At 37.3% G+C, this 12,456-nt stretch overlaps 1 protein-coding gene across 1 annotated transcript in view; it reads left to right on the top strand.

Moving 5' to 3' along the window:
- NAALADL2 (N-acetylated alpha-linked acidic dipeptidase like 2) overlaps positions 1 to 12,456 on the top strand; it is a 293,187-nt gene that overhangs the window by 185,607 nt on the left and 95,124 nt on the right. The window contains 1 exon segment of the mRNA XM_087739630.1: positions 10,747 to 10,893. Within this exon segment, the coding sequence (XP_087595756.1) occupies positions 10,747 to 10,893 (147 nt within the window).

Below are 12,456 nucleotides of genomic sequence, written 5' to 3'. Positions count from 1 at the left end.
AGCTAACTGAGAAACACAGCTTCTGCAGGTGTCTGCTGTGCATACTAATGGGGCTAGTGTTGATCAGTAAAACAATCCATAAATTTACTTTCATAGTTTACTTTTCTAGGTGAGCCTTAATTCACTTCTAATGGAAAGTACGTAGCGGAAGCTTTCTCTCCTGACTTTTTGTCTTTCTGTGCAAGCGTATTGAAGACCAGTGAACAATATGTAATTGCATATTCATTTGACATCCAGCCTCACAATGACTGTCCTGTTCGGGACACTTAGGAGATCTTGAAATAGGATATGTTATACGCTTCAGATAGTAGAGTGAGTGTACGTATCTGTCCCCTTTAGAGAGACAACTAACTTCTCCCTTCTTTTTCTTCCTGTGGGGTATGGAGAAGCAAGACTGTAATCTCACTGGCATGAATTATTTAATATCCATTTGGAGGGTTTGAATGATGCATCCCAAAATGAGTAGCATGGCAGAACCTGATCATTATAGAGTTAGACTACACTGAAATGGGTTCACAGTATTTCTGTCTCTGCGTATTATAGAATGAGAATGCCTTTAGGCATTTAAAATGCTTTACAAGCCACAGCTATTTCCATGGAGTATAAAATATCAACTATTTGAAAATGAGGTCTTGTTGTCAAATCCTAATCCTCTTACCTACTTAGGCAGTGGTTTTATATTAGCAACAAGGGTTACTACAGCACAAAACATGAGGGAAGTGATGCAGTTCTTATCAAATCCCAATTTATCAGTGTTTTATACTAAAACTGATTAATTTGCATTTTGTTAAACCTGGGTTTCACAGTATCTCAGTAGGTATGTGACAGCTAACACTGACCAGCATTCCTGCTACTGAATACTGGGAAGAAAAAGCTTGAACACCATTAAGTCCAGGAAAGTACTACTTTTTACATAATCAACAAATGGTTTGACTGCATCCTTTAATTACAAATGCAACCATTCCATGCTCAATAATAGTTTGGATTAAAAACTAGATTTAAAAATATAAGCTCTAAAGGAAAAAAGCACCCAATGTTTTCACTGTGTTCAGAGTTGGGTGTGGAGACAAGTTCCCTCTGTTAATTCTTTGCTGGGTGTCTGTCATAATGTAATACGATCTTAAGCTGTTTTCTGAATTTTACCATAAATAAAAGTAGCACACTGAATATTGAGGCTGAGCCTGTGGTCATGGCAAATGAGTCTTTAAGGTTACTTTACGTGAGGTGCTGGAGAGCTTGCTTTTATCTGTGCCAATGGAAAAATATGGGAGAAGTTTGAATGCAGGACTTCGTGCGTTTCCTGCTTGGTGGGTAGAGGAGTCTGGGGTAAGTGCAGCCTTTGGAGAAACACAGCTACCATAGCTATGTTCTGTAATTTCTTATTTATTTTTGTTAAACCTTGTAACCCTCTATATCTTTGAGGAACTGAGAAGTTTGGGACTGCTGATGGCTTTGCAGTTGCACGCTTGCCACTTACGTAATTTGTGCTCTGAAATTTTAGCTCTAAATATGTGATTGCTCTGAAATTCTCTTATCAAATGGGAGCACACCTGCTTGATTTTTACCTCCCTTAAAAAAGCCATTAAAATTCCTAGCAGTTTGTACTGGGTGTTGGCAACAAGTGTATCTGAGTTAATGAGGCATATGACTTCAATTTAGGTATAGGAAGGATAAATGTAATTCACTATCATGTAAAAAGCGTCAGGAATCAGAGAGATACTGTCGGTAGATAAAGTTAAATGAAGAAAAAGTCCAGTAAAGGAAATTAAATTTACACTGTATAATTTTTTACTACCTTGCTTTTGTATTTATTACCAGTATCTAAAATGTGGTTCAGTCCTGTGAGGTCCCATTTATTAGAAAACCTTACGCTGATGGTCATATTTTTTAAAAATAAGACAGTGATTTCAAAACATGCAAATGCTGCTTAGCAGAAAACAAAGCCCTGTACAAACAACACAGGTTTATGCTTGTCTCATGTTTTGTAGCTGTGAATTAAATAAAAAATAATTTAAATGTGTAAGGTAGTACAACATATAACAATATATTTAAATATCTCACACCAAACATACCTATTATTTCTCTATGCTTTGTTTTATAACGGCTGGTATTATAGTTTCCCAGTTTTTTTAGGAAGTCACTATTAAAAGACCAAAACTATTTTACAGTTTTTTGAAAGGTAAAACTGGAGGTTTAAGTATGGGACCTTGTGTTGCATAGCCTGAATTTTCCTTGGTTCAACAGAAATATGAATACAGTATCAGAACTGCGTCTTGGGTAATCTCAGTTTGAGCTGACCTTTTGTGAGCATTGCAGGTGTCACTATTTTCAGTTGCCTTTGCCCCCCTGGGTGAAAAAGGTCTTCTCTGTCACACAGGATACCTGCATGCAGTTTCAAAGGACAGTTCTTTGAAAGCCATGTCGTTGTATCCGAGAGGCGGTTTTTGCTTGTGAAAATACAATATTCTCTTCCCACACAGGCTAGAAAACAGTTTACTCTTGGAATTTCCAGGTGCAGTGCTTTTGTGTAAGAAAACACAGATCACATTGCGGGAGGCATTTCTAAGGGGCTAATGGTGATCCCTGGCAGCTGTAGTGATCTGTTTGAGACTCACCTGCACTATGATGGATATCAGAAGAATCTAAGATGATGCTAAATTCTTTGTCCCTGATGTCTTTAAATAAATGCTAGTTCTTGTGGGAGTTGTTTTTCCCTAGTGACAAGATAGTCCTCTCAATGAAACGTGTGTGTGTGTACAAGGAACGTCTCTCGTTTTACTGTGATAATACTGAAGAACCAAAGCTAGGGAAAATTTCTGAGTTAAATTCATCTTTTCCGTGACTGATTTTGCAGTGCTACAGAACAGTTTCCCTAGGAGTCCTCATGTTGCCCTTAAAGGTCAATTAATAATGTTCCGATTTTAGTATTTTCAGTAAAGCTTCATACATGTTTCAATGAAAATATGCATAAGCTGGAAAGAAATAATTGCTGAGAAACTAAGGATCCAACATTTTATTCCTTTTTAATGAATTATTTTATTCTAAATATAAAACTAATTAAAAGCAGCAGGTTTTAGCCACTCTACCTGAGAAGATTTCTTGGTGTAGTTTTAATCATATTTATCTTGCTCTGAACACTTACAGGCTTGGTCTACAGAGTGATCATTTTTTTCAGTACAAATACAAAGTACAAATACTTTGCTTTGTTATAAATATTGAACTAAAATGTGTTAACCAGTAGAATAAATATCATCAGATGAAGCTGTTCAGTTGTGTCTCAGTGTCTCCTACAGCATCAAGAAGTCAAAGACCATTGTGAAACTGGGTTGTACGAGCTTTTTGAACTTTGTCGTCACGGCCAAAATAGATGTAAAAGACATGCACAAGCATTGAAATGACAGCTTTATACAATATTGCTGTCTATAGCAGAACATTATAGTCTGCCCATCCCTTTTTTAATATTTTCATTATGTCCTTAAAATAGTAGAGGCTATCAGATGATTGCGTTGTGTAAATAGGCAAACTCATCATAGTAGTGGTGTGTAACGTTTAGGCTATTTTAACCACAGCTATTCTCTGTATATAGCATATTAATTATCATCAACACATTTAGATTTTCTTTTCTTTTTCTCATGCAAAGAATGAATGAGTGGACATGATTTAGAATTATTTTTATGTATGTACTTGAATCATGACAGTTTGATAAGGCTCAGAATTTGGGAAATGCCGTGCGTTTAATTTCTATTTAGTTATTTTGCTCTGTGATGTTGGGTAAGACTGAAATATTAGGTACCTTGCTTACCTTGAGTTGATTTCAAAAGTACTTTGATGTCTATAGAGGAAAGCGCTGTATTAAATCTCCCTAATAATTTTATAAACAGCTGATAGCAATATATACGATCAATCAGCAAAGACAGAGCAAAGCAGGATGTTTATAGCCAAACCAGATAATCAGATGGGAGAAAACAGAGGAGTATGCTTGCTGTAGAATTAATACAATTCCTAGAAACTGCATGATTTTTTTAGTAGATTTTGGTTATTAGCAAACAGCTAATAACACTTTTTTAAGAGCTGTCAGGCCTTCTTCCTCTAATGATTTGTTTGTCAGAGTCTAGCAGGTTTTTATGGATGAGACAGACATACTTATGAATCCTTTGCTGTGCAGCTTCTCTGGCCTTTCCTACCTGTTGATGATGATTTAGCATAATACATTTGCAGTAATAAAGATGCTAATCTGTTTCTTCCTGAATTTTTACATGGTCCGTGATTAATTTAATAAATTCTGTAGCTCTTTGTTTAGATAATTTTACTTCATCTAGATGGTCTTATCATGCTTCTGCTTCTTAAATGCGTTTGCCTTGCACCAGTTACTAACACAGGTGGTGGTTCAGCTCAGGAAATACAGCTTGATTAATCACAAAGAATAAACTTCCTTGCTGTAGTTCTGGAGCTCGGATCACTGACACATTGTAAAAATAATTGGTCCTGTTGAAAACTACTTACACATTTTAATCCATTTTCAAAAGCTGCTAAGGTTTTAACTTCAGCTGGAGTCACATAAAGGAAGGAGGGTGACCAGAACTGACTGACAGTACACGCCTCCAGGTGGAAGATGAATGGTAGAAATGCCCAGTAATTTTTTTTTTTTTTTTTTTTTTTAGCATAGGCTTTTATTTATACCAGGAACTTAACATTGCAGCAAAAGGTACCTATGAAAGCTTAGCTCTAATTAGTGGTAGAATAAGGTCTGCAGTGAAGTACCACTTGATTATACTTTAGATGTGTCAGGTCTATTTTATAACATTAATCCAAATTAAATGTATTTAATGGGCCATATGGTACTCTTCATTTTCTCAGATTTGTAATATAAACCTGTAACATGATGCTGAAAACCAAAATGAACTCCAGAGAAATAAAATTACTCGATTACGAATAGCATGCGTGTCCTTGCACTGACATGAACCACTCCTTGATTACTGTCTAACCACACAGCTTGATTTCCTTCCAGTCTAAAGGGAGGGCTTGATTGACACAGCGGAGACCAGCCTGAGCAACTCTGATCTAAATAATGCTATTATCTGTGTTTTACTGTAAGGCTAACCAGCTGAAGAAATGTTTGCCTGCTCTACAACAGGGAGTTTGTTCTTACAGAGCATCTTGCTGATAATTTATGCTAGATGCATTTTTAAAGATTTTAATATTTTTTTTCCTACATAAAAGCTAGCATTTAAAGGATCGTTAAGTAGGACCTGACTGCGACTGGGGAAGTAATGCATAGCAATTAAACTTTTTTTCCAAACTGGGAACTCACAAATTGTTTTTGCATATATGAAAGGAAAGATTCCGTGGATTATCAGAATTAAAATTAACCAAATTTGTCATGTTATAAAGAGGGGGTTTTTGAAAATGACACCACTTTAGATTTAAGCATACAAGAATAGCAGATGAGTTGGTGGGTAAAAAAATAATTAAAGGGAAGGCAGAACACCAAAGTGATACACAGTTGCTATTACGTGATGATTGACAAATTATTTGGCATGGAAGAACTTTAAAATGCTTTTAAATCCTCTGTTTCTGGGCGCTGGCACTGGTGTAATCTTCACCCGCACCCCAGTCAGTTCTGTGGCCCACGTCCCCTAGTAGTATTTTTCTTAGGAGTGACCTTCATTTCCTAGCAGCAGTAATTTTTTTCAGTCAGTCTTTCATCTCTGTTCCGCATTGATGCCTGCTTGGCTTGCATAAGGATCAGGCATTCTGCTGCCAAGCACGGAAGCTGTCGTGCCTGTCACAAACTGCAGTTACCGTTTTGGCAGACCATCTTTCCCTGGTTTCCCTGACGGGTGCATACTGAAAGAAACTTGAGACAGTGCTGGTACGTTTTCGTAGGAGAGTGTTCCACATGGTACGAGAACGATATTTCCAGTTGATTGACTAAGTGGACTTCGAAGTTAATTTCTGTGTCAGAAACAGTAGTGTCTTCAGTGTGGAAAGATCAAACAAAGATTTAATGGTTCTTCTAGGTGAGGATGAGGAGGGAAGGAAATGAAAGCAGCAGCTATGAACATAGCCAGTATTTGTGGGTAATAGTCCTGTAAGCAGGTATTTGTAGGTATGGCTTCAGTTATGTGTCTAGCTGCTGGGTTTAATGCTATAAATGCAGTTGATACTAGACTTAATTGATGTCACTTTTACCTGCAAAACAATAATAATAAATACAAGGCTGAACTGTAATAAGGGAACTCCATTCAGTCATATAAACAAAAAAAGTTTAATCCCACTTGAGGTTTGATATGCTTCCTTCCTACAGATGCTGATCCAGTAAGATACAACTTTCCCCTGTGTCTTACGTCTGTGTGAATGCCTCGCAACATCTCAAATGGCATTAGACACCTGTATTTAGGCAAGCAGACAGCCTAAAATCTCCCACCACCTAATTACTCCCATCCCGTCTCCCATCATTCCCATGCCTGCCACCATTCTTCTGCATGCTAGGACTGTCTCATTTTTGCATCTTACTCTGGGAAATTGTTCCTCAATTTCTTTTCTCGTAACTGTGAGACAGGGCTGGAGGAAGAGGTTTGCTTTGCCGATTCCTTCAACTTCTTATTTGCTTTGACTTGTTATTGTATGTGAAATACATGGCATGCTGTGTGGTGGGCTGTTGTTCTTGCATTGACTAAGTTAAAAGCTTACCTTTTAGTTTAATGACACTTCATTGGTGGGAAAGTTTTATTGATTGTAGGCCGTTATTCTTTATCTTAAAGTCCATTAATTTTGGGAAACATTTCATTTGTTTAATGAATGCAAAACACAGTAAATGAAGTTCGCAGTCATTGCCAAAGACTTGAAGAATGCTGATGTAGACTCTGCATAACAATAAAAATAAATTGGAAGAGAAGAGTATCTTGCACATAAAGCATTCTCCCATATTAGTGCAGTGTTAAATATTTGTTGTTGAACTAGACATTATCAGGGGCTTGTGTGTCGGAACGGTGAAAGTTGAACAAAGCAGTTAAACTCCTAAGATGCTGGCACGATTGAATTGAACACTGCTGTCATAAAAAGTCTAAATCCTGTACCATGAAGGATGGCAATGTAAAAACAAAAAGTACCATATCTCATTGTACTCTTAACTGACTCTGAACATTTCACATGTAAACTTCCATACATAAAAAAATATTTCATTTGCACTATAGTGATGAAAAAAGTAACAGATTCTTTTTGAATAGTTAAAACGGAATGCAGTAGAGTGTTTTCTGAGGGGCAGAATGCTGGCTAACAGTCAGGCTTCGGTTTCTGAAAAAAGGCGGCGTCTCTCTTCAGTTCGTGGTGTGCTGGCAGAAATGGGTTGGTGTATGTTCAGTATCAACTGACTCTACCATCATTTTCACCTCTTACGAACAATACAGAAAGGGGAACAATATCAAAATACTCTGTTAGCTGTATCCCTGCAGTATCTATAACCTTGATTGCTTTTTTTGTAAAACCTAATCTGCTTAGGAGATGGCAATAATGATCCAGCTTCCTAATGTTCTTGATACTTAGCCAACAATTTTGGGGTAGAGGTGAGATGACACTAATGGAAAATGCCTTAGAACTTCATTTGTACAGTTACACCAGTTGAATTCTCACAGATTAAAAAAATTCTGGCTTTTTTTTTTTTGCTGTGTGAAATGTTATTCATTGTGTGAAACCTTGTTTTCCTTTTCTATTACCCTCTCTTACCCCTTCTCCAGCTGGGAATTCCAGGTGGGAATTCCAAGTCCACACTTGTACCTCCAGTCAGCAGCTTACAGTATGCCTTTTCTGAAAATCCTGTAACAAACTCTAGATATGAATACATAGGAGATGATGAAAGGTTAATGTTCGCTAAGTAGAGTGAAAGGTATAAAGATTTAGATTTACAAGGAAAAAAATGTATTTTGAATACATTTGAATTTGAGTGAATTTCCCTGCTCCATTTCCTTATCCCTGTGAGATATATATTAAGATTTTGATGGTCCTTACTGTGTTTCAAGATATCCCTGCTGTTAATTACTTCTTGAAAATTAATTCTGGATAGGCACGATAGTTACATGGGTTCTTAACCTGAGCAGGTGCAAGTAGCATTAGACTTGAAGAGCTTTGCTGCCATTGTGTTTACTGAGAGCTAGGATCAGGTCCTTCTAGAAAGACAAGGTCGTTCCGTGTAGTATGTGGCTTGCTTATGGGTCGTTGACTCTTCAGCTGTTTGTCTTTTTTGATACTGAAGTGTTTTGCCCAACAGTTTTGCTGGGCTTAATTTGGTTATTTAACTTTGTGATTTCCTTTGGTAGGTAACTCTGGGGTTTTTGCTTATTTCAGAGATTTTCCTATTGCACCCAAAAGCTGTATTTCACATCATTCAGTAAACTTCTAAACGTTAAAGGAAGAACGGGCTACTCATCATTTATGAAACTTGATCAAATGTGTTGGGCAGTCTGAGGGAGTTGGGAGATATTTACACTGTTTAGTGCACTGTGTGATACTTAAACAACTTATAATTCCTGCAAGAAGCAATCACTTAAGAATGGATCTTGTGTGCATATATATATATGCATAAAATTATAAACATGCCTTTACGTGTGGATGTGTGCTATCCAGTGTTTTTGACTGGGAAAGATTGTAGAAGATAAAATGTGGTTATTTAAAAACACCTTTTGAAATTAGTATAGAGTTTGGGCTTTTGCTGTTTCTGTTGTAGTTTTGCTTTTTAAAAAACAAGTTTATTGACTTTATTGAGACTATTTAGATAGCGGGTGGATGTGTATGTCTTTGAACAGCCACGCTGTGATATTGTTAGGTGTCTTCTCAATGTGATTGAACCCTTCTCCAGAATGGTGTAAAGGGGGAATGAAACACAGGAACAAAAGTTGTAATTAAAGATATGCCTTCAGGTTTAAAACCTTTAAAAAAATCTCTTAATCTAAATCTAAAAAATCCCCAAAAAGCCCTGATTTAAACTTTTGTCTGCAATGTTTTAACAACTCTGACTTACAATGACACCTAAGATTAATGCTATGCTAATGTTTAATTATTATTATTCTTTTTTCTTACTATGCCATGGAGAGCCAGAATTTTGGCTTCTGTGAATCGTGGTGCTCCATGGATATCTTTAAAGGAGATAGTATGTACTAGAGGTGGACAGCACATACAGAAGTGATCTTTTGTTTCTATTTTGACTGTAACTCTCAGTCTTTTTGGACGGACCTTGCACAACTGTGAATGTATGTGTATGAATGTATGTGCATGAGGGTGGTGAGACACTGGAAGGGGTTGCCCAGAGAGGTGGGAGATGCCCCATCCTTGGAAACATTGAAGGCCAGGCTGGATGAGGCTCTGAGCAACCTGATGTGGTTGAAGATGTCCCTGCCCATTGCAGGGGGTTGGACTGGATGGCCTTGAAAGGTCCCTTCCGTCCCAAAGCATGCTATGGTTCTGTGTAAGAATGGCAGGAGCAAAAAAGCTTAACAAAAAAGAGAGTGATATAGGCGCCTTTCAAAAATACTTATGAAATGGAAGCTATTTCTTGAAGGTATTTTAAAATAGTTGTCTATGAGAATCTGCAGCCCTTATTTATACTGGGTAATATGCAATTGCATTCTTCATAGCACTGAAGTGAAACTGTGAAGCAATAATTATGCTAATTTAAAAATGGAAAAGTACCAAGATTTGTCTCTTTCTAACTCTTAAAAGATTTTCCTGCTAACCTCAGGAACTTTAATATTCAGAATCTGGTGTATTTTAGTATTAAAGGAGAACTAATCTTTACACTGTCCTTGTAGCAAGCTAGTGATTTAGTAGGTAGGTCTGAGGAAGTTATGTTATACTATATAAACTGTTAGCTAAATGTAAATACTCTCTAGTACTTCAACTTCTTAACGCTCTTGAACAGAAACCTAAGTAGCTTGTTTCCTATAATAGATGTTGAAAGCCTTTGTGCCTACTGTTTATTAAGTGTTTAATTACCTAATGTATTTGAAAGCTACACTAGTATGTGGCACTCACTCTTGGGCTTGTTTTCCAGTTTTCATCTTATATTTATTGCAATTCTGTTGCTAAGATTTCACCATTAAATACTTATGTGAAAGAAATACAAACATGTCCCTGACTAGAATTGTTTTAACCAATTTACCCAGAAAATATGTGTTTATGTATCTTTAGCCTTTTTTTCTCTTAACCCCTACTCCGCAATTGCAGTAAATTCTTTCCATTGCCAGCATTTCATAGACCATAGATATCTTGAATATGATTATCCGATTTAGTGTTTTGCTGTTAGAGAGCATTCTATTAACTGACTAAAACATTGCTTCCTTAGTAGCCATTGAAGATCTCAGAACGTGCTTCCAAAAGGTACCAGGCTGACCTCTGATCCACCCAGTACGGGACATTTCATATGCCTACCAAAGGCTTCTTCTCTTGCCCCTCCTACCATTTCAATTAGATCTGACTTTCATTGTCCTTGGAAAGCCATGTTGCGCTACACTTCATCCTCTGCTGTGTCCGATCCCAAAGACTGCAGTGTATATCCATAGAGGGTGAACGGGTTGTAGCCTCACTCACCACTAAGCATGATCAGGTGATACCTGTTTGCACCAGTGTAAGTTCCAGCCTGTTTTTAAAATGCTTCAACCCAAAGAATGCTGTATAAATGAGATATTGATACGAGTTGTTAAGAGTCTGGTTGCACCTAAGTAAGTAGAATTTTGATCTGTGTTTGTTTTTCAGAGCCAGAGTTTCAACTGCATGGAAAAGACTAAATGTCCGGGATCTAACGTGAGTTCTGTGCAGACACAGGGAGATTCAGATTATTTCATCAACCATCTTGGAGTACCTGCCACGCAGTTTTCTTATGAGGACATCAAAACATCAGAGGTAGTTATGAATAAAAATGGACAAACTGAAAACAGCAGCAAGATAGAATTAGATTTTCTCAGATTATATCCTTACATGACAAGTGTGTTGTAGTGGAAAGTTATCTCCTGTAAGTGCATTTTTTCAGGGGATTACCACAGAGCTTAAAAGTGACTGATTTTATAGGGGTATGGCATGCAAACAGACAGAGAAATGTTTGTAACAAATGAAAAGCAAAATTGGAGGACATTATGTTAAAAATGTTAACATTGCTGATAGTATTATAGATTACATGTTACCTAACACATTCTCTGTTTTCAGACTGCTTTCAACATAGAGGACATGGGTTTTGATGTGTGTATTTTTCCTGCACAGTAGGATGAGACAGCCTTCAAAATGAATTTTATATCCATTTTCCTACTGTGGGCAAAATATGACTCTAGTATCTATGTTGGTTGTAGAGATCTGTATGCTTGATTGGAGTCTTCAAAACACCGCGTTCTTTTTCAGTCCATTGTCCTCTGCAAGGTAAGTGGAAGGAAGAGGCGTGTTACACTGTTTGGAGACCAGGTTGGAATTGGACACACATAAACTGTCAGGAAAGTTTGTCCTTCCTCAGCCTTCACTACTGTAGGTTATGTTTGCACCTGGACAGCTCAAGCTTACCCTCAGTTGGTCAGCTGAAGATCAGGAAGCCTGGCATTAGTTATTTCAAGATACAGTGGTCATGAGAAATGGCGTGTGTTTTCTTGTAAAAGTAACAATGTATTGATTCCATATTCCCCTCATTCCTCCTCTTGCACTGTGCTTATCTACATATGTGCACATCTTTCCAAGTTCAAGAACAAAGCTGAAGCAGAGCTGAACGGAATGCTTCCTGGCACTGCGTGCTAATATGCTTCTGATGCACAAATGCAAAACGAAACAGAAATATGCCAAATATTGGAGCATTGTTGTGATGCTGTCGTGTGAATTAAAATAGATTAAGTCAAGAATTTATATAAGTAAGGAGACTTCTGTTTCTAAACATCACTACACCTATTAGGCCAAGTATTCTATTTTGGATTAAACGCAAGGCAAAGGCTGTAAGGAAAATGTGAAGGCAGAAGATCTGTGAGCGCAATGTTTATGACAGGCTTGTGGTCCAGCGCAAAGTTCTGTTGTCACTTAGCAGCTCTTCCACATAGTTTTCATTCCAGATCTGTGTAGACAGGATCTATAGAGCATGAGAAAGAATCCGCAAACTCGGTATATCAAAATAATAAGTATTTCCCAGCAACATTTACAGTATGAACACTGAAGGTTCCCTTGGCTATTGTCTGTTTCAATCCTACCAAAGTTATTCTTCGTGTTCCGTCCATGTTGCAGATGTGCATTTTTGTCTCGGCACAATGCTGGAAAGGACTCAGCAATTGAAATCATAGAAGAAGATATTTTCATGTTTTGTTAAATATGACACAGCAAATTTCGTTTGTTGTTGAAAACTCAGCTTTTGTCATTCTTGCAAAATGATTTCCCAGAAATAAACTGGTGGTAAGCGTAATCTACAGTCTTGACGTTGGTGTGCTGCGCCTCTCAGACCAT

The sequence above is a fragment of the Nipponia nippon genome, unplaced genomic scaffold (assembly GCF_047370975.1).
Source record: "Nipponia nippon isolate SJK-2023a ecotype South Korea unplaced genomic scaffold, ASM4737097v1 scaffold_7, whole genome shotgun sequence".
In the NCBI taxonomy this organism is placed as follows: Eukaryota; Metazoa; Chordata; class Aves; order Pelecaniformes; family Threskiornithidae; genus Nipponia; species Nipponia nippon.
The sequence above is the reverse complement of the archived record's forward strand: the minus strand, read 5'-3'. Positions and strand labels throughout refer to the sequence as shown.